Source organism: Scyliorhinus torazame, chromosome 28 (assembly GCF_047496885.1).
Source record: "Scyliorhinus torazame isolate Kashiwa2021f chromosome 28, sScyTor2.1, whole genome shotgun sequence".
Classification (NCBI taxonomy): Eukaryota; Metazoa; Chordata; class Chondrichthyes; order Carcharhiniformes; family Scyliorhinidae; genus Scyliorhinus; species Scyliorhinus torazame.
The window spans coordinates 33,344,165-33,365,556 of record NC_092734.1 but is presented as its reverse complement, the minus strand read 5'-3'; the positions used below and the strand labels follow the sequence as shown (position 1 = coordinate 33,365,556).

General features: G+C 44.1%; 1 protein-coding gene across 3 annotated transcripts in view; it reads left to right on the top strand.

Moving 5' to 3' along the window:
• The first annotated feature begins 7,171 nt into the window (after positions 1-7,171).
• Positions 7,172-21,392, top strand: part of opn4a (opsin 4a (melanopsin)) — a 118,800-nt gene continuing 104,579 nt past the window's right edge. For 2 of the 3 annotated variants that reach the window (XM_072491836.1, XM_072491835.1), the window contains exon 1: positions 7,172-7,262. In XM_072491836.1, the coding sequence (XP_072347937.1) occupies positions 7,209-7,262 (54 nt within the window). In that variant the 5' untranslated portion in view covers positions 7,172-7,208. The remainder of the gene's footprint in view (positions 7,263-21,392) is intronic. The other variant, XM_072491837.1, reaches the window with a different exon arrangement.

Sequence of the window (21,392 nt, the reverse complement as noted above, 5' to 3'; positions counted from 1 at the left end):
CGAAAATCAACTGGGAGCAGAGCCTAGTGGGAAAGACAGTAGAACAGCAATGGCAGGAGTTTCTGGGAGTAACTGAGGACACAGTACAGAGGTTCATCCCAAAGAAAAAAAAGGTTATCAGAGGGGGGATTAGGCAGCCATGGCTGACAAAGGAAGTTAGGGAATGCATCAAAGCAAAAGAGAAAGCCTATAATGTGGCAAAGAGTAGTGGGAAGTCAGAAGATTGGGAAGACTACAAAAACAAACAGAGGATAACAAAGAGAGAAATAAGGAAAGAGAGGATCAAATTTGAAGGTAGGCTAGCCAGTAACATTAGGAATGATAGTAAAAGTTTCTTTAAATACATTAAAAACAAACAGGGGGCAAAAGTTGACATTGGGCCGCTCCAAAATGACGCTGGTAATTTTGTGATGGGAGACAAGGAAATAGCTGAGGAACTGAATAAGTACTTTGCGCCAGTCTTCACAGTAGAAGACATGAGTAATATCCCAACAATTCCGGAGAGTCAAGGGGCAGAGTTGAATATGGTAGCCATCACAAAGGAGAAAGTGCTAGAGAAACTAAGAGGTCTAAAAATTGATAAATCTCCGGGCCCAGATGAGCTACATCCTAGAGTTCTAAAGGAGATAGCTGAAGAAATAGTGGAGGCGTTAGTTATGATCTTTCAAAAGTCACTGGAGTCAGGGGAAGGCCCAGAGGATTGGAAAATCGCTGTTGTAACCCCCCTGTTCAAGAAGGGAACAAGGAAAAAGATGGAAAATTATAGGCCAATTAGCCTAACCTCGGTTGTTGGCAAGATTCTAGAATCCATTGTTAAGGATGAGATTTCTAAATTCTTGGAAGGGCAGGGTCGGATTAGGACAAGTCAGCATGGATTTAGTAAGGGGAGGTCGTGCCTGACAAACCTGTTAGAGTTCTTTGAAGAGATAACAAATAGGTTAGACCAAGGAGAGCCAATGGATGTTATCTATCTTGACTTCCAAAAGGCCTTTGATAAGGTGCCTCACGGGAGACTGCTGAGTAAAATAAGGGCCCATGGTATTCGAGGCAAGGTACTAACATGGATTGATGATTGGCTGTCAGGCAGAAGGCAGAGAATTGGGATAAAAGGTTCTTTTTCGGAATGGCAACCGGTGACAAGTGGTGTCCCGTAGGGTTCAGTGTTGGGGCCACAGCTGTTCTCTTTATATATTAACGATCTAGATGACGGGACTGGGGCATTCTGGCTAAGTTTGCCGATGATACGAAGATAGGTGGAGGGGCAGGTAGTATGGAGGAGGTGGGGAGGCTGCAGAAAGATTTAGACCGTTTAGGAGAGTGGTCCAAGAAATGGCTGATGAAATTCAACGTGGGCAAGTGCGAGTTCTTGCACTTTGGAAAAAAGAATAGAGGCATGGACTATTTTCTAAACGGTGACAAAATTCATAATGCTGAAGTGCAAAGGGACTTGGGAGTCCTAGTCCAGGATTCTCCAAAGGTAAACTTGCAGGTTGAGTCCGTAATTAAGAAAGCAAATGCAATGTTGTCATTCATCTCAAGAATCTTGGAATATAAAAGCAGGGATGTACTTCTGAAGCTTTATAAAGCATTAGTTAGGCCCCATTTAGAATACTGTGAGCAATTTTGGGCCCCACACCTCAGGAAGGACATACTGGCACTGGAGCGGGTCCAGCGGAGATTCACACGGATGATCCCAGGAATGGTAGGCCTAACATACGATGAACGTCTGAGGATCGTGGGATTATATTCATTGGAGTTTAGGAGGTTGAGGGGAGATCTAATAGAAACTTACAAGATAATGAATGGCTTAGATAGGGTGGATCTAGAGAAGTTGTTTCCATTAGCAGGGGAGACTAGGACCCGGGGGCACAGCCTTAGAATAAAAGGGAGTCACTTTAGAACAGAGATGAGGAGAAATTTCTTCAGCCAGAGAGTGGTGGGTCTGTGGAATTCATTGCCACAGAGGGCGATGGAGGCCGGGACGTTGAGTGTCTTTAAGACAGAAGTTGATAAATTCTTGATTTCTCGAGGAATTAAGGGCTATGGAGAGAGAGCGGGTAAATGGAGTTGAAAGCAGCCATGATTGAATGGTGGAGTGGACTCGATGGGCCGAATGGCCTTACTTCCGCTCCTATGTCTTATGGTCTTATGTGGGCCTCAGTGGCTGGTCCAACATTTATTGCCCATCCCATAATTGCCCTTGAACTGAGTGGCTTGCCAGGCCATTTCAGAGAACCTTTAAGATGTCAACTGCATTGTTGTGGGCCTGGAGCCACATGTAGGCCAGACAAGGGGTAATAAAGATGGCAGATTTGTTCCCCCAAGGGACATTAGTGAACCAGGTAGGTTTTTATGACAATCGACAATGGCCATCATTAGACTGCCAATTCCAAATTTTTATTGCATTCAATTTTCACCATCGTCCGTGGTGGGATTCGAACCAGGGTCCCCCAAGGCATTTCTGGATTGCTGGTAAAGTGACAAGACCATTGCGCCACCGCCTCCCCATTTTTTGAGAAGGTAACAAGGAGGGTCGACCAGGGTAAGTTGTTTGATGTAATCTACCTGGATTTTAGCAGGGGTTTCGACAAGATCGAAAAATTAAAAGTTCATGGGATACAAAGGAAAGTGGCAAGAGTGATCCCAAAGTGGGTCATACTGAGGGAGAAAGCTAGAGGCGCCAGAGAAATATTAAAGGCCGGGGCAGTTGGAAAGACAAGTGGCAAATAGAATTCAATCCAGAGAAATGTGTTTGGGAAAGAAAAGCAAGACCAGGGAATACACAATAAATGGCAGAATTCTGGGATGTGCAGAGCAACAGGGGGACTTTGGAGTGCATGTCCTCAGATCAGTGGAGGCAGCAGGACAGGTAGATGAGGTGTGAAGAAGGTTCATGGGATAATTTAAGCTAAGATAAATAAAATACTGCAGATGCTGGAATTTGAAGCAAGAACAGAGAATGCGGCAAAAATAATCTCAGCAGGCCTGGCGGCATCTGCAGGGAGAGAGAGTTAGTGTTTCGAGTCCTCTGGCTCTTCATCAGAACTGAAGAGAGGGAGAAATGTATTGTGATTGCAACAAAATGTAGCAACTTAAAAAAAAGATAGATGAGTGAGGGGGAGAGGGAAGGGAGGCTTATTGCATTGTGACAATAAATGTATGGTATATTTAATAAAAGATGGAAGAGAAATGTCTCAGCCTAAAGTTGTTGAATTCAGTGTTATGGGATAACTTATTGGTCAAGTGCCTGCAAGGGTAGTAGAGACAGAAGTCGTCAGAGCATTTGAAAAAGGATTGGATATGCACTTGAGACACCGAACGGGATTCACCGGATGATCGCTGGCGTCGGGATTCTCTGGTCCCACCAGCAGCGCACCCCTGCCGGTGGATTTCCCAGGGGCGTGGCATGTCTCCAATGGGAAATCCCATTGATAAGCGGCGGGAAGAGAGAATCCCGCCGTTGGCGAACGGCGTGGTCTAATACTCCATCCTCACTAGCAGCGGTAAAGGGACGGACCCACAATGGAGTATCCCGGCCACGTGACCCACAGGGCTACCAATCAGGAACTGGAAGTTGCCATCATCTCTTTGTCACACAACACAGACGCAAAGGCATTCTTCCATACCATGAATCTTTGATGTGTATTACACCCACGGATCCCGAATTGTATTTTGAATTTATATTGCCTCTTTTTATGCTTTACACCAAAATGCATCTCTTGAAACTCCCCTCCATTAAATTTCAATTTTGTGTCTGAATTTATTGCCCATCCCTAATTGCCCTTGAACTGAGTGGCTTGCTCGGCCATTTCAGAGGGTCAGTCAAGGGCCAACCACATTGCTGTGGGCCTGCAGTCACGTGTAGGCCAGACCGGGGTAAGGAGGGCAGATTTCCTTCCCTAAAGTGGGGTTTTACAGCGATTAATGACATGGCTGCCATCACTCAGATTAACCTTATATTCCAGGTTTACTCATTGAATTGAGCTGCCATGATGGTATTTAAACCCAGCCCCGTGACCTTACCACTATGCTACCCTCTCTCTGAATATCCCTCAACAGAATAAACAGTAAAAAGGGGGAAACGGGAATACTTGTCCAAACTGTTTTTTTCCTGTTGGGTCAGCAACAGTTCAGCGTGGGTATTTCTTTTAATACAGAAAAGAGCTAAAAAAAAAAGCAACTTAGTAAAACATCCAAATCATTACCATATATCAAAAAGAGCAATTGTCCATATGCCACTCCCCATGAAGACATGATTCCAGAGTCGAGGGTTTTGTCTTATGAAGATAGATTGGGCAGTTTAGGTCTACACTCTCTCGAATTAGGCCACATTTGGAATACTGCGTGCAGTTCTGGTCGCCACATTACCAGAAGGATGTGGATGCTTTAGAGAGGGTGCAGAGGAGGTTCACCAGGATGTCGCCTGGTATGGAGGGTGCTAGCTATGAAGGAAGGTTGAGTAGATTAGGATTGTTTTCGTTGGAAAGACGGAGGTTGAGGGGGGACCTGATTGAGGTCTACAAAATTATGAGAGGTATGGACAGGGTGGATAGCAACAAGCTTTTTCCAAGAGTGGGGGTGTCAATTACAAGGGGTCACGATTTCAAGGTGAGAGGGGGAAGGTTTAAGGGAGATGTGCGTGGAAAGCTTTTTACGCAGAGAGTGGTGGGTGCCTGGAACGCTTTGCCAGCCAGCAGAGGTGGTAGGGGCGGGCACAATAGCATCATTTAAGATGCATCTAGACCAATATATGAATGGGCGGGGAACAGAGGGAAGTAGATCCTTGGAAAATAGGTGACAGTTGTAGATAAAGGATCTGGATCGGTGCAGGCTGGGAGGGCCGAAGGGCCTGTTCCTGTGCTGCAATTTTCTTCTTTGTTCTGAGTTTAGGAGAATGAGAAGAGATCTAATTGAGGCATATAAGTTGGACAAAGTAGATGCAGAGCGGATGCTTCCTCTTGTGGGGCAATCTAGAACGAGAGGTTATCGTTTTAGCATAAGGGGTGACAGATTTAAAACAGAGATGAGGAGAAACTACTTCTCCCAAAGGGTTGTGAATCTGTGGAATTCGCTACCCCAGAGTGTGGTGGATGCTGGGACAGTGAGTAAATTTAAGGAGGAGTTAGACAGATTTATAATTAGTAATGGGTTGAAGGATTATGGAGAACAGGCAGCAAAGTGGAGTTGACGCCGAGAAGAGATCAGCCATGATAGTACTAATGCGCAATCAATTACACTCAAGACGAAGTGATTTCATAACTGAAGGCTTTAATCTGCTAGAACCTTTTCCCCAGCAGCTTCGGTACAGAAAGTGAAGGCTGCTGGGACAGCACCGTTTCTTATACTCCGCCTGTCAGGGCGGAGCTACGTACATCAGCCAATGGTAGACTCCTGGGTCTGACCAATGGTCATCAGCCTCTTAGGTACCGCAATACCTGGTACTATCACAAGTACTGAATGGAAGAGCAGGCTCGAGGGGCTGAATGGCCTTCTCCTGCTCCGGTTTCTTCTGATCATTGTGTCTCTTGCCTTCCAAACTGAAAAAAAAACATTCACCCCCTGCTCTTCAACCCCATGGGTTTCAATGCTGGCAACAACTCTATTAAGCGGCACTTTATCGGAGTCCTTTGAAAGGCCATATAGACAACATCAAGAGGGACACTGTGTGAAATCCGTCTGAGGGCAGAGATCTAGGCAATGTCTGTGAGTGCAGGACTTGGCCTTGTATAGAAGCCGTATTCACCATAGCCCTCTCCAGTGAATTTTGGTGGCAGGCACCGTTTCCCAATGATTGGATGTTCTCAATTTAAAAACTGAGAAAATAGGAGCAGGTGGAGGCCATTCAGCCCTTCGAGCCTGGTCCGCCATTCATGGCTGATCATCCAACTCAATAGAGTGATCCTGCCTCCCTCCCCCCCACCCCCATATCCTTTGATCTCCTTCAGCCCATGTGCTATATCGAACTGCTTTGGAGCAACCAGATTCTCCGCCGGTGGGATTCTCCGATGCGCCGACAGCGCACCCACGCCCGAGGGTTTCTTGGTGGCGCGGGGTGGCCACAATGTGAAATACGATTGGCAGGTAGGATCGGAGAATCCCGCTGCCCGTGAAGGTGCGCCGCCCAGGAAAACACAGCTGACGGAGCAGAGAATGCCACCCACGGTATTTTGGCCTCAACTGTTTTCTGTGGTGTGGTGATATGCATCACTGTAAATACACAAGGGGTTAATGTAAATACACTACGACTAAGTAAACACTAGAGGGAGTACCAGAGGCATCATGACATGCAGACATACAGCTAATGAACACATAGAATAGGACACGACCAATGGGCAGTCAAGACACCCAGAGGTGACACTACCACAAGGGGGCATTAAAAGGACAGGGCACACATGCTCTTTCTCTTTCCACGGGCGACACTTAGAGAGAAGGACAGGGGCAGATCAGAAGCATCCCACCCACCACGTGGCTTAGAGCAGACTGGTTAGTTAGACTGAGTTACTGTAGCAAGATTAGCAGGAGAGTCGAACTCATAGAGAACTGTGTTAATGGTTCAATAAATCACATTGAACTTACTTCAAAGTCTGGAGTATCTTTTGGTCAAAGCTGCATCGAGTTGCAGCCTGTGTTATCCCAGATTTCATAACACAACATGTGGTAGCAAATTCCACTCTCTGGGTGAAGAAATCTCTCCTGTCTCTGTGCTAAATGGTCTATCCTGTATCCTCAGACTGTCACCCGTGGTTCTGGACATCCCCACCATCGGGAACATCCTTCCTCCATCCATCTAACAACACACATGACAGTTAAACAACTCGCAAGCTCAACTTGACCCAAAAGCGGTTAGAATCAAATTCAAGGGCATGTTTCGTCTTTGTGGCTTGACAAGATTACTGCACAAATTATCACCCACGTTAATTTTCCTCGTGGCTGCTTAATGGGACCCCCACACCCATCCCTTCAACCTTCACTTTGAGTCAATGTGATTGGCTCTTCCCTCGCCTCCTCAAGCCACACACACAAAAACTTTGCACAAAATAATCAGCCAACTGCCTGACTGGCCCAGACTCCTCCTCCCTCAGCGTCCTGCTTCCTCCCTAGAATTAGTATAACGGGAGGCAGGGAAGTGCTTGGAGATGAGTGTTCACAGTGTCAGGAGACTGACTCCCTGTCCACAGGAACCCAACTGCACCGGGAGCGAGGGATCCATGGCTTCCCCGAATGAATCTGCAGTGACCGACTTGCCCCAACTCACAGCCACGGTAGGAATCCAATACCTCACCTCTCCATGTGGTGTATATTTCACATCCCCCCCCCCCCCCCCCCCACTGCATGTTTTCATGTGCATCTGTGCGATTTCACCAGATATGTCTTTTTTCATTTTCATCTCGCCTTGTACAGACTCGTTTTCCCATCCCTTTCCATGTTGTTTCCTACTGTGTCTGCCCCTTATTCAACCCTGACTCCAGCGTGTGCTACTTTTGCAAGTCACCGCAAAATGTTACAAATGGGGATTAGACACAGAAAATGCTGCAAACGCCGCTTATTTAAATGACTCCCTCCTGTCCACAGAAACCCAGGGATCTGATTTGTACTCTCAGCATTTCCTACTGTACGAATCTACCTCTGGTTAACAACTTTACACTTTTTTTTTTAGAAGCCTGACATTTCTCTTTAACTGCCTGTGACCTCTGAATGTTTCAAACATTGAAATTGACTTGCTCAATGCCTGTGTTTGTCGTGTTCAGTGTATTTTCCATCCAGCGAGTATTTTTCGCCTCTCTTGTTTGCTCGCAAGTCCATCTTTGCCCTATGATTCTCTTAATTTCTGTGTGTCTTCGCCTCAATATCAAGATGCACCCCCCCCCCCCCCCCCTCCTCTCTCACACACACACACCGTGAAACGCCTTTATTAACCTCCGCACCCTTCCCTGCTCCTCAACGCACCATAGGGAGCACAATCGACCAGTGTGGATTTACCAGTGCAAAAACCATATCGACTTTCTGCTACCACCAGTCTATCCAGGACTTCACAATTTAGCCTCCAGAGACGAGATGTGAATTGGCTCCTGATCTGCCGAGTTCCAACATACACAGCCCTGAAACCAGCTAAAAGATGAGGCAACCCCATCTCTGGCACTCTGGACACCGATGAAATATTAACAGCAATAAGAAGTAAGGGTGCACCGACCATTAAAGTTTTTAATAAGAAGTCTTACAGCACCAGGTTAAAGTCCAACAGGTTTGTTTCGAAACAAACCTGTCGGGATTTTAACCTGGTGTTGGAAGACTTCTTACGGTGCTCACCCCAGTCCAACGCCGGCATCTCCACATCGTTAAAGTTTAAAATCGGGCAAACTACACAAGAGACGGGCCATTTGACGTTGGTGATTTTAAAACTTAAAATGCATCTTACAAATAAGTTAAAAGAATCTCATTTTGGAAGTGATAAATGCGTGGAATAATCGACGAGATAGAAACGGGGACAAAAATGTTCGTGCATTTGAAACAACGGCGGGAAGGGTGTAACCGAGAGAGGCTTGAGCATCGGCGTGAGATTTCGGTTGGTTTGGAATCGATAGGAGAATGAAGGCATAGGACAGATGCACCTCCACAAAAAGCTTAGTGTAATAGAGGGCTGGCGTGGGGGTGTAGGGACATTACAGATACTTGTTTCGATGGGAGAGACACTTAGAGGAATGGGGATCAATTCGAGAGCTGGGTTTTAATTGAAGATACAGCCTCAAGAGTTGATTTTTAATTGGGGAATTACAGTATTAGAGAGATGGGTTTTACGTGGAAATTAAGTGTGTAGGTTTCATTGAGGAAGATACTGTATTACAGAGATGGTTTTCAATGGGAGAGTTACAGTATTAGAGAGATGGGTTTTACTTGTAAATTCAGTGTATAGATTCCATTGAGGAGGTTACTGTATTACAGAGATGGTTTTCAATGGGAGAGTTACAGTATTAGAGAGATACATAGAAACATAGAAATTAGAAGCAGCAGGAAGGCATTCGGCCACTCCGCTATTCATTATGATCATCAAGTTCAATACCCCATCCTGTCTCTTCCCCCCCCCCCCCCCCAATATCCCTTATCCTATTTAGCCCCAAGAGCTATATCTAATGCCTTTTTGAAATTACACAACGTTTTGGTCTCAACTACTTTTTGTGGTAGCGAATTCCACCGATTCACCTGTTTAGCACAGGGCCAAATCGCTGGCTTTGAAAGCAGACCAAGGCAGGCCAGCAGCACGGTTCAATTCCCGTAACAGCCTCCCCGAACAGGCGCTGGAATGTGGCGACTAGGGGCTTTTCACAGTAACTTCATTTGAAACCTACTTGTGACAATAAGTGTTTCTTTCTTTTCTTTCTCTGGGTGAAAACAATCCTCATCACCTCAGTCCTAAAAGGTTTACCCCTTACCCTTACCAAACTATGACCCCTAGTTCTGGACTCCCCCCCCCCCCCCCCCCCCCCCCAACCCGCCATCGGGAACATTCTTTCTGAATCTACCCTGTCTAATCCTGTTAGAATTTTGTAAGTTTCTATGAGATCCCCTCTCACTCTTTTCTAAACTCCAATGAATATAATCCTAACCGACTTAGTCTCTCCTCATATGACAGTCCCACCATCCCAGGATTCAGCCTGGTAAACCTTCGCTGCTCTCCCTCCATAGCAAGAACATCCTTCCTCAGATAAGGACACCAAAACTGCCCACAATACTCCAGGTGTGGCCTCACCAATGCCCGATACAATTGCAGTAAAACATCCCTATTCCTATACTCGTATACTCTCGCTATGAAGGCCAACATACCATTTGCCTTCTTTTCTGCCTGCTGTACCTGCGCGCTTACTTTCAGCGACTGATGCACGAGGACACCAAGTACCCGTTGAGAATCCGCCTCTCTCAATTTACACCCATTCAAATAATAATCTGCCTTCCTATTTTTGATACCAAAGCAGATAACCTTCGGGGAGGCACGGTGGCACAGTAGTTAGCACTGCTGCCTCACAGCGCCAGGGACCCGGATTCAATTCTGGCCTCAGGTGACTGTCTGTGGAGTTCGCACTTTCTCCCCATGTCTGCGTGGACTTCCTCAGACAGTCCAAAGGCTGGTTAGGTGGATTGGCCATGCTAAATTTCCCCTTCATGTCCAAAATGTTAGGTGTGGTTACTGGGATGCGGGGAAAGGGTGGGGATTTGGGCTTGGGTGGGTTGCTCTTTCCAGAGGTTGGTGCAGACTCAATGGGCTGCATGGCCTTATTCTGTGCTGTAGGGATTCTGTGAACCTCACATTTATCCACATTATACTGCAACTGTCATACATATGCCCACTCACTCAGATGAGTTTTCAATGGGGAAGTTACAGTATTCGAGACAAGGGTTTTAATTGGAGAGTTACAGTATTGTAGAGATGGGTACAATGGGAGAGTTACTTTATTAGAGAGATGGGTATTGATCGGAGAGTTATAGTATTAGGAAATAGGTTTCAACAGGAGAGTTAGTGTTGAAGCATTGGCTTTCAATTGGAGAATTACAGCTTTAGAGAGATGGGTTTTAATTGGGGAGTTACTGAATGAGAGATGGATTTTCATGGTGGAGATTCAGTTGTTGAGAGATCTCCGTGTGATAGTTACCGTATTATGGAGAGGTGGGATTCAATAGTGACATTACAGGATTAGAGACATGGGTTTCAATGGGAGAGATACAAAATTAAAGAAATGGGTTTTAATGGGGAGGTTACAATATTTAAGCATTTGTTTTCAATGGGAGAGTTACTCTATTAGAGAGATGGGTTTCAATGGGAGAGTTACTCTATTAGTGAGATGGGTTTTAATGGGAGAGTTACTGTATTAGAGAGATGGGTTTCAATGGGAGAGTTACTCTATTAGAGAGATGGGTTTTAATGGGAGAGTTACTGCATTAGAGAGATGGGTTTCAATGGGAGAGTTACTGTATTGGAGAGATGGGTTTCAATGGGAGAATTAGTGTGAGAGAGATGGGTTTCAATGGGAGAGTTACTCTATTAGTGAGATGGGTTTTAATGGGAGAGTTACTGTATTAGAGAGATGGGTTTCAATGGGAGAGTTACTCTATTAGAGAGATGGGTTTTAATGGGAGAGTTACTGTATTAGAGAGATGGGTTTCAATGGGAGAGTTACTGTATTGGAGAGATGGGTTTCAATGGGAGAGTTACTGTATTGGAGAGATGGGATTGTGGGCTAGACAGCTGGTTTGTGATGCAGAACAAGGCCAGCAGCGTGGGTTCAATTCCCGTACCAGCCTCCCTGAACGGACTGTGGTGGCTGGGGACTTTTCACAGTAACTTCATAGTTGTGACAATAAAAGGTGATTATTATTATTACTATATTAGGGAGGGATGGGTTACAATGGGAGAGTTATTGTATTAGAGAGATGGGTTTCAATGGGAGAGTTACTCTCTCTATTAGAGAGATGGGTTTCAATTGGAGAGTTACTGTAGTGATGTTCCGCAGGGATCGGTGCTGGGACCTTTCCTGTTCGTAGTACATATGAATGATTTGGAGGAAAATGTAACTGGTCTGATTAGTAGGTTTGCGGATGACACAAAGGTTGGTGGAATTGCGGATAGCGATGAGGACTGTCAGAGGATACAGCAGGATTTAGATTGTTTGGAGACTTGGATGGAGAGATGGCAGATGGAGTTTAATCCGGACAAATGTGAGGTAATGCATTTTGGAAGGTCTAATGCAGGTAGGGAATATACAGTGAATGGTAGAACCCTCAAGACTATTGACAGTCAAAGAGATCTTGGTGTACAGGTCCACAGGTCACTGAAAGGGGCAACACAGGTGGAGAAGGTAGTCAAGAAGGCATATAGCATGCTTGCCTTCATTGGCCGGGGCATTGAGTATAAGAATTGGCAAGTCATGTTGCAGCTGAATAGAACCTTAGTTAGGCCACACTTGGAGTATAGTGTTCAATTCTGGTCGCCACACTACCAGAACAATGTGGAGGCTTTAGAGACGGTGCAGAAGAGATTTACCAGGATGTTGCCTGGTATGGAGGGCATTAGCTATGAGGAGACATTGCATCATCTTGGTTTGTTCTCACTGGAACGAAGGAGGTTGAGGGGCGACCTGATAGAGGTCGACAAAATTATGAAGGGCATAGACAGAGTGGATAGTCAGAGACTTTTTCTCAGGGTAGAGGGGTCAATTACTAGGGGGCATAGGTTTAAGGTGAGAGGGACAAGGTTTCGAGGAGATGTACGAGGCAAGTTTTTTTACACAGAGGGTAGTGGGTGCCTGGAACTCTCTACCGGAGGAGGTGGTGGAAGCAGGGATGATAGTGACATTTAAGGGGCATCTTGACAAATACACGAATAGGATGGGAATAGAGGGATACGGACCCCGGAAGTGTAGATGATTTTAGTTTAGACGGGCAGCATGGTCGGCGCAGGTTTGGACGGCCGAAGGGCCTGTTCCTGTGCTGTACTGTTCTTTGTTCTTTTGCATTAGAGAGATGGGTTTCAATGGGAGAGTAACTGTACGAACAAAGAAAATTACAGCACAGGAACAGGCCCTTCGGCCCTTCCAGCCTGCACCGATCCGGATCCTTTATCTAAATCTGTCGCCTATTTTCCAAGGATCTACTTCCCTCTGCTCCCCGCCCGTTCATATATCTGTCTAGATGCATCTTAAATGATGCTATCGTGCCTGCCTCTCCCTTAAACCTTCCCCCTCTCACCTTGAAATCGTGACCCCTTGTAATTGACACCCTCTCTCTTGGAAAAAGCTTGTTGCTATCCACCCTGTCCATACCTCTCATAATTTTGTAGACCTCAATCAGGTCCCCCCTCAACCTCCGTCTTTCCAACGAAAACAATCCTAATCCACTCAAACTTTCTTCATAGCTAGCACCCTCCATACCAGGCAACATCCTGGTGAACCTCCTCTGCACCCTCTCTAAAGCATCCACATCCTTCTGGTAATGTGGCGACCAGAACTGCACGCAGTATTCCAAATGTGGCCTAACTCGAGAGAGTGTAGACCTAAACTGCCCAATCTATCTTCATAAGACAAAACCCTCGACTCTGGAATCATGTCTTCATGGGGAGTGGCATATGGACAATTGCTCTTTTTGATATATGGTAATGATTTGGATGTTTTACTAAGTTGCTTTTTTTTTAGCTCTTTTCTGTATTAAAAGAAATACCCACGCTGAACTGTTGCTGACCCAACAGGAAAAAAACAGTTTGGACAAGTATTCCCGTTTCCCCCTTTTTACTGTTTATTCTGTTGAGGGATATTCAGAGAGAGGGTAGCATAGTGGTAAGGTCACGGGGCTGGGTTTAAATACCATCATGGCAGCTCAATTCAATGAGTAAACCTGGAATATAAGGTTAATCTGAGTGATGGCAGCCATGTCATTAATCGCTGTAAAACCCCACTTTAGGGAAGGAAATCTGCCCTCCTTACCCCGGTCTGGCCTACACGTGACTGCAGGCCCACAGCAATGTGGTTGGCCCTTGACTGACCCTCTGAAATGGCCGAGCAAGCCACTCAGTTCAAGCAATTTGAATGTTTTCATTGTCCTGTAAAAAGTTTCATGTTCACTGGATGACATGTATTTTTTAAAGATTGTCAATTCAGTTTTAAATTTCCTTTTGTGTTCCATTTGTATTTTTAGCTGATTTACCAACACTTTAAATGTTATTAAAGTTTTGACACCAAGAAATAACTTCCGCAGTTGAAAATGCAATTTAAGTTAATGCACGACTGAAAGTAAAGTAACACTTGGTTCTGGGTGAGGTTAATCTATATCTTGATTTCTTTTCACCATGTTCAGGTAGAATTTATGTTTTGTGCCTAAAATCACTAAACGTTTTCTGTAAAGATAGGCATATGATATTTATGCCCAAGTTTACATTTGGAATGTTCGAAAATAACAGAGCATCCATGTTCAGAATTTGGAGAATGGGACGTTTTATCATCCATTTCTTTAAAAAAAAAAGTCGATCATCACCTTCATAGAATCAACTGCGCAGAAGGAGGCCATTTGGCCCATCGGGTCCGCGCCAGCTCTTGGAAAGAGCACCCGACCCAACCCCACACCTCCACCCTATCCCCGCAACCCAGCAACCCCACCCAACCTTTTTTTTTGGACACTAAGGGACAATTTATCACGGCCAATCCACCTAACCTGCATACCTTTGGACTGTGGGAGGAAACCGGAGCTCCCGGAGGAAACCCACGCACACATGGGGAGAACGTGCAGACTCTGCACAGACAGTGACCCAGCAGGGAATCGAACCTGGGACCCTGGAGCTGTGAAGCCACAATGATAACCACTATGCTACCGTGCTGCCCACTAGATTTAATTGGGGAAGATACTGCAGTTGAAAAATGATTCAAATGTGACAGTTGCAGGATTAGAGAGATGGGTTTCATTTGGAGTTATGGGACTAGAGAGATGGGATTCATTTGGAGAGTTAGTTTTAGAGAGATGGGTTTCATTTGGAGTTACAGTTTTAGAGAGAAGGGATTAATTTGGAGAGTTACAGTTTAGAGAGATGGGATTCATTTGGAGTTACAGGATTAGAGAGATGGGATTCATTTGGAGAGTTACAGTTTTCGAGGGATGGGTTTCATTTAGAGAGTTACAGGATTAGAGAGATGGGTTTCATTTAGAGAGTTACAGGATTAGAGAGATGGGTTTCATTTAGAGAGTTACAGGATTAGAGATGGGTTTCATTTAGAGAGTTATGAGATTCATTTGGAGTTACAGGATTAAAGAGATGGGTTACATTTAGAGATTAACAGGATTAGAGAGATGGGTATCCTTTAGAGAGTTACAGGATTAGAGAGATGGGTTTCATTTAGAGAGTTACAGTTTCAGAGAGATGGGATTCATTTAGAGAGTTACAGTTTCAGAGAGATGGGATTCATTTGGAGTTAGAGGGTTAGAGAGATGGGTTTTATTTAGTGTTACAGTTTTAGAGAGATGGGTTTCATTTGGAGTTGCAGGTTGAGAGCGATGGGATTCGTTTGGAATTACAGATTTAGAAAGATGGGATTCGTTTGGAGTTAGTATTAGAGAGATGGGATTCATTTGGAATTATAGTATTAGAGATGGGTTTCAATGGGAGAGTTACTATATTAGGGAGATGGTTTCAATTGTGACATTACAGTATTAGAGAGATGGGTTTCAATTGGAGAGTTAATGTGAAAGGGATGGGTAAAATGGGGGAGTGACTTTATTAGAGAGGCGGGTCTCCATGGGAGAGTTACTGTACTGGAGAGAGAGGTACATTAAAAGAGTTACAGTATTAGGAATATTGGTTTCAATGGGAAAGTTATATTATTGGGAAATGGTTTTCAACGGTGACGTTACATTATTAGAAAGATGGGTTTCAATGGGAGAAATCCAGCATTAATGACACAGGTTTAATGGGGAAGTTACAGTATAAGAGAGATGGGTTTTAATTGGAGAGTTCCAGTGTGAGAGTGATGGGTAAAATGGGAGTGTTACTATATTAAAGAGGTGTGATTCAATGGGAGAATTACTGTATTAGAGAGATGGGTTTTAATGGGGGAGTTACTGTATTAGAGATATAGGTTTTAATTGGAGAGTTTGTGTGAGAGTGTTAGGTAAAATGGGAGAGGTACTATATTAGATGGTATGCTTCGGGAGAGTTACAGAATTATTGTGATGTGTTTTAATGGGAGAGTTACAGTGATGGAGAGATGGGTAAAATGACAGTTACAGTTTTAGGGAGATGAGTACAATGGAAGAGTGACTTTTGGAAAAATGGGTATCGATGCGATAGTTATAGTATCAGACTTGGGTTTCAATGCAAAATTTGCAGTGCTGAAGCGTGGTTATCAATTTGAGAGTTACAGTTTTAGAGGGATGGGTATTAATTAAAGAGTTAGTGTTGCAGAGATGGGTACAATGGGAGGGTTTCTGTATTAGAGCAATGGATTATAATGGGGAAGTTAGTGTTCGAAAAATGTCAATTAGTTGGACAGTAAGAAGTCTCACAACACCAGGTTAAAGTCCAACAGGTTTGTTTCAAACACTAGCTTTCGGAGCACTGCTCCTTCCTCAGGTGAAGTAGTTGGAGAGAAGGGATTCAATGAGAGAGCTCCAGAATTAGTGAGATAGGTTTTAAGTGGAGAGTTACTGTATTTGACAGATGGGATTCAATGGGAATGTTGTACAGTATTATAGAGATGGGATTCAATGGGAACGTTCGTGTTAGAGAGATGGGTTTCAATGGGAGAGTCACAATATTAGAGATATGGGTTTTGATGGGGAATTACAGTATTGGAGAGATGGGAGTCAATGGAAGAGTCACAATGGGTTTCAATGGGAAAGTTATGGTATTAAAGAGATGGGTACGATGAAAGAGTTACAGTATTGGGGAGATCAATGGGAAAGTTATAATATTAGAGAAATGGTTATCAATGGGAGAGTTACTGAATGAGAGATAGAACATAGAATGTACAGTGCAGAAGGAGGCCATTCGGCCCATCGAGTCTGCACCAAGCCACTTAAGCCCTCACTTCAACCCTATCCCCTGAACCCAATAACCTCTCCTAACCTTTTTGCACACTAAGGGTAATTTAGCTTGGCTGGTCCACCTAACCTGCACGTCTTTGGACTGTGGAAGGAAACTGGAGCACCCAGAGGAAACCCACGCAGACACGGGGAGAACATGCCGACTCCGCACAGACAGTGACCCAGCAGGGAATCGAACCTGGGACCCTGGAGCTGTGAAGCCACAATGCTAACCACTATGCTACCGTGCTGCCCACTAGATTTAATTGGGGAAGATACTGTAGTTGAAAAATGATTCAAATGTGACAGTTACAGGATTAGAGAGATGGGTTTCATTTGGAGTTATGGGACTAGAGAGATGGGTTTCATTCAGAGAGTTAGTTTTAGAGAGATGGGATTCATTTGGAGTTACAGGATTGGAGAGATGGGATTCATTTGGAGAGTTACAGCTTTAGAGAGATGGGTTTCATTTGGAGAGTTACAGCTTTAGAGAGATGGGTTTCATTTAGAGAGTTACAGTTTTCGAGAGATTGGTTTCATTTAGAGAGTTACAGGATTAGAGAGATGAGATTCATTTGGAGTTACAGGATTAGAGAGATGGGTTTTATTTGGAGTTACCGGATTAGAGAGATGGGTTTTATTTGGAGTTACAGGATTAGAGAGATGGGTTTCATTTAGAGAGTAACAGGATTAGAGAGATGGGATTCATTTAGAGAGTTACAGTTTTAGAGAGATGGGTTTCATTTGGAGTTACAGGATTGGAGAGATGGGATTCATTTGGAGTTACAGTTTTAGAGAAATGGGTTTCATTTGGAGAGTTACAGCTTTAGAGAGATGGGTTTCATTTAGAGAGTTACAGTTTTCGAGAGATTGGTTTAATTTAGAGAGTCACAGGATTAGAGAGATGGGATTCATTTGGAGTTACAGGATTAGAGAGATGGGTTTCATTTGGAGTTACAGGTTGAGAGCGATGGGATAAGTTTGGAGTTACAGTTTTAGAAAGATGTGATTCGTTTGGAGTTTGTATTAGAGAGATGGGATTCATTTGGAATTATAGTATTAGTGAGAGATGGGTTTCAATGGGAGAGTTACTATATTAGGGAGATGGTTTCAATTGTGACATTACATTATTAGAGAGATGGGTTTCAATTGGAGAGTTACAGTGTGAAAGGGATGGGTAAATTGGGGGAGTTACTTTATTAGAGAGGCGGGTCTCCACGGGAGAGTTACTGTATTGGAGAGATAGGTACATTAAAAGAGTTACAGTATTAGGAATATTGGTTTCAATGGGAAAGTTATATTATTGGGAAATGGTTTTCAACGGTGATGTTACATTATTAGAAAGATGGGTTTCAATGGGAGAAATCCAGCATTAATGACATAGGTTTAATGGGGAAGTTACAGTATAAGAGAGATGGGTTTTAATTGGAGAGTTCCAGTGTGAGAGTGATGGGTAAAATGGGAGTGTTACTATATTCGAGAGGTGTGATTCAATGGGAGAATTACTGTATTAGAGAGATGGGTTTTAATGGGAGAGTTACTATATTAGAGAGATGGGTTTCAAAGGCAGAGTTACTGGATTGGAGAGATGTGTTTCAATTGGAGAGTTTCAGTGTGAGTGTTAGGTAAAATGGGAGAGGTACTATATTAGAAGGTATGTTTCTGGAGAGTTACAGAATTATTGTGATGTGTTTTAATTGGAGAGTTACAATGATGGAGAGATCGGTTTCATTTAGAGAGATGGGATTCATTTGGAGTTACAGGATTAGAGAGTTGGGTTTTATTTGGAGTTACAGTTTTAGAGATATAGGTTTCATTTAGAGAGATACAGGATTAGAGAGATGGGTTTCATTTGGAGTTACAGTTTTAGAGATAGGTTTCATTTAGCGAGTTACAGGATTAGAGAGATGGGATTCATTTGAAGTTACAGGATTAGAGAGATGGGTTTCATTTAGAGAGTTACAGGATTAGAGAGATGGGATTCATTTGGAGTTCCAGGATTAGAGATGGGATCATTTGGCGTTACAGGATTAGAGAGATGGGTTTCATTTAGAGAGTAACAGGATTAGAGAGATGGGATTCATTTACAGGATTAGAGAGATGGGTTTCATTTAGAGAGTTACAGGATTAGAGAGATGGGATTCATTTGGAGTTACAGGATTAGAGAGATGGGTTTCATTTAGAGAGTAACAGGATTAGAGAGATGGGATTCATTTGGAGTTACAGGATTAGAGAGATGGGATTCAGTTGGAGTTACAGGATTAGAGAGATGGGTTTCATTTGGAGTTACAGGATTAGAGAGATGGGTTTCATTTGGAGTTACAGGATTAGGGAGATGGGTTTCATTTAGAGAGTTACAGTTTTAGAGATGGGTTTCATTTAGAGAGTTACAGTTTTAGAGATGGGTTTCATTTAGAGAGTTATAGGATTAGAGAGATGGGTTTCATTTAGAGAGTTACAGGATTAGAGAGATGGGATTAATTAGGAGTTACAGTTTTAGAGAGATGGGAATGGGATTCATTTGGAGTTACAGTTTTAGAGATGGGTGTTGTTGTGAATTTCTTTTCCTATGGCTCTGTTCCAATGATGGCAATTAGTGAGTTTGCCCTGCTTTCTTTTGATATCTATGTTCTAATGCTCAGAGTTGCCAGGTATCGAATGATGCCACCACATGGTTCAACTGGCTATCGATCGAAGAGCCAAACCCCAGTTAGTTAGTTCAAGGTCAAGGGTACTTTATTTACACACAAGTAGTCATGCAATATAAACACGACTAGTTAACTACACCTATCGACTAAGACAACCTGTACTTAACTTCGGGCACCCGGCTTAGGTCAGGGAAACGGTGGCCGCTGTTCGCTTCTGGATCTATCGAGTCCTAAGGAGTAGCTGCTGCTCAGCTGGGCTCATCCGTCTGGTAGCGGGCGTTGAACTTGGACTTGCTTCTGGTGTTGCTGCAGTTGGAGATGGCCATGACTGGGCGCCAGGTCCAAGAGAGGACAAACATATGGCGTGGCGAACCATTCTTCTTATACTTGGGGGTTTTCGCGCTCTTTTGGGCGGTGCTTCAGTTTGGGCCCCACTAATTGGGTGATTCCTGATCACTCTGTTCGATTCCTAACCAATACGTGGGCAGGGATCTGGATGGCTGAGTATGTCCCAAGTGGTCACTGACCCTGTTGTTGATGCTTCCCCTGAACAGGGAGTGGCGCCGAAATGTCTGGGACTGTCCCGGTTACTCGAGTACCAGTCCTTTGTTTTGGTGAAGATGGGCCATCAAATGCTAATCGGCCCCATCAAAATGCTAATTGGACGGAGTTTCGATACCGTCTGGACTTCTTGCTTGCAAATATGCATTTCAGGCTCTGAGCCTGCCTGAGTCTTGCCTTGTCTATTTTACCCGCCAGGTTTTGCGAGTTTCTCTGTCCCTAATGGTAAATGGCCATCCCAGATGGCGACTGTTTCATTCAGAGAGTTACAGTTTTAGTGAGATGAGATTCATTTTGGAGTTACAGGATTAGGGAGATGGGATTCATTTGGAGTTACAGGTTTAGAGAGATGGGGTTTGTTTGGAGGATTAGAGAGATGGGATTAATTTAGAGTTACAGTTTTGGAGAGATTAGTTTCATTTCAGAGGGTTACAGTTTTAGAGAGATGGGTTACAATGGGTGAACTACTGTATTAGAGTAATTGACATCAATTGGAGAGATACAGCATTAGAGATATGGTTTTAAATGGGAGAGTTACAGTATTCGAGAAGGGTTTTAATTGGCGGGTTACAGTATTAGTGAGATGGGTACAATGGGAGAGAGACTGTATTAGAGCGATGGGTATCAGTGGGAGAGTTACAGTATAGGATTTAATGGTGGGTTCCAATATTCGAGATAAGGGTTGTAATGGGAAAGTCACAGCATTAGACAGATGGGTTTAACGATTAGATGGAGTTACATGATTAGAGAGAGGGGGTGGGATTCTCTGGCCGTGTCCGCCCAGCGACCGGAAATTCCCGCCCAAGGTCACTGGACCTTTACATGATCCATCTCCCACCCGTGGCAACTTGCAGGGGGGCGGGGCGGGATAATCCAGCCATGGGGTTTTAATTGGAGAGTTAAATTACAAACAAATGTCCATTCATCCATCCTCATTATATAATTTTGCTTCCCAGTTCCTACATTAGTAACTAGTCAGCACTTAAACCCACGACAAAGCATTTGCTATCACATTATCCATTCCAGGGATGTGTACAATTTTAACATTGAAATGTTGCATTAATAAACTCCAACAAAATAACCTTGCATTCCAGGTTTTAAACATTTCTATCAGTGCAAATGGACAGTATAAGCTAAGCTTTATTGATTGTCGTGCCAGACATGTACTTCAAAGTGCTGAAGGGCTAGTAACAATGCCACTGCTTTCGTTTCAACGTTGCAATACTTTCCTTGGCACGGACTGAGTTTATAAAAAAAAAAAAACAATGGCCTCTCTATTCCTGCATCGTTGTCTTGTAGTAGCACTGCCCCCACCCCCAGATCGCTCTCATCTGTGGCCATTTTAAAGGTCTGGAAAAATCAGGGTGGCCAGTATATCTCTCATCTACCTCATTCATCACAGCAGTGTTTACCTCGGGGCTCCTCAATCCAATTAGGAGTACACTCTGCCCTTTAGTGTTCTCCACTTTTGAAGGGTGGCAAATTTGGCACAGTGGTTAGCACTGCTTCTTCACACCCCAGGGACCCAAGTTCAATTCCAGCCTCGGGTGAATGTCTGTGTGGAGTTTGTACTTTCTTCCCGTGTCTGCATGGGTTTCCTCCGGTTTCCTCCCACGGTCCAAAGATGTGCAG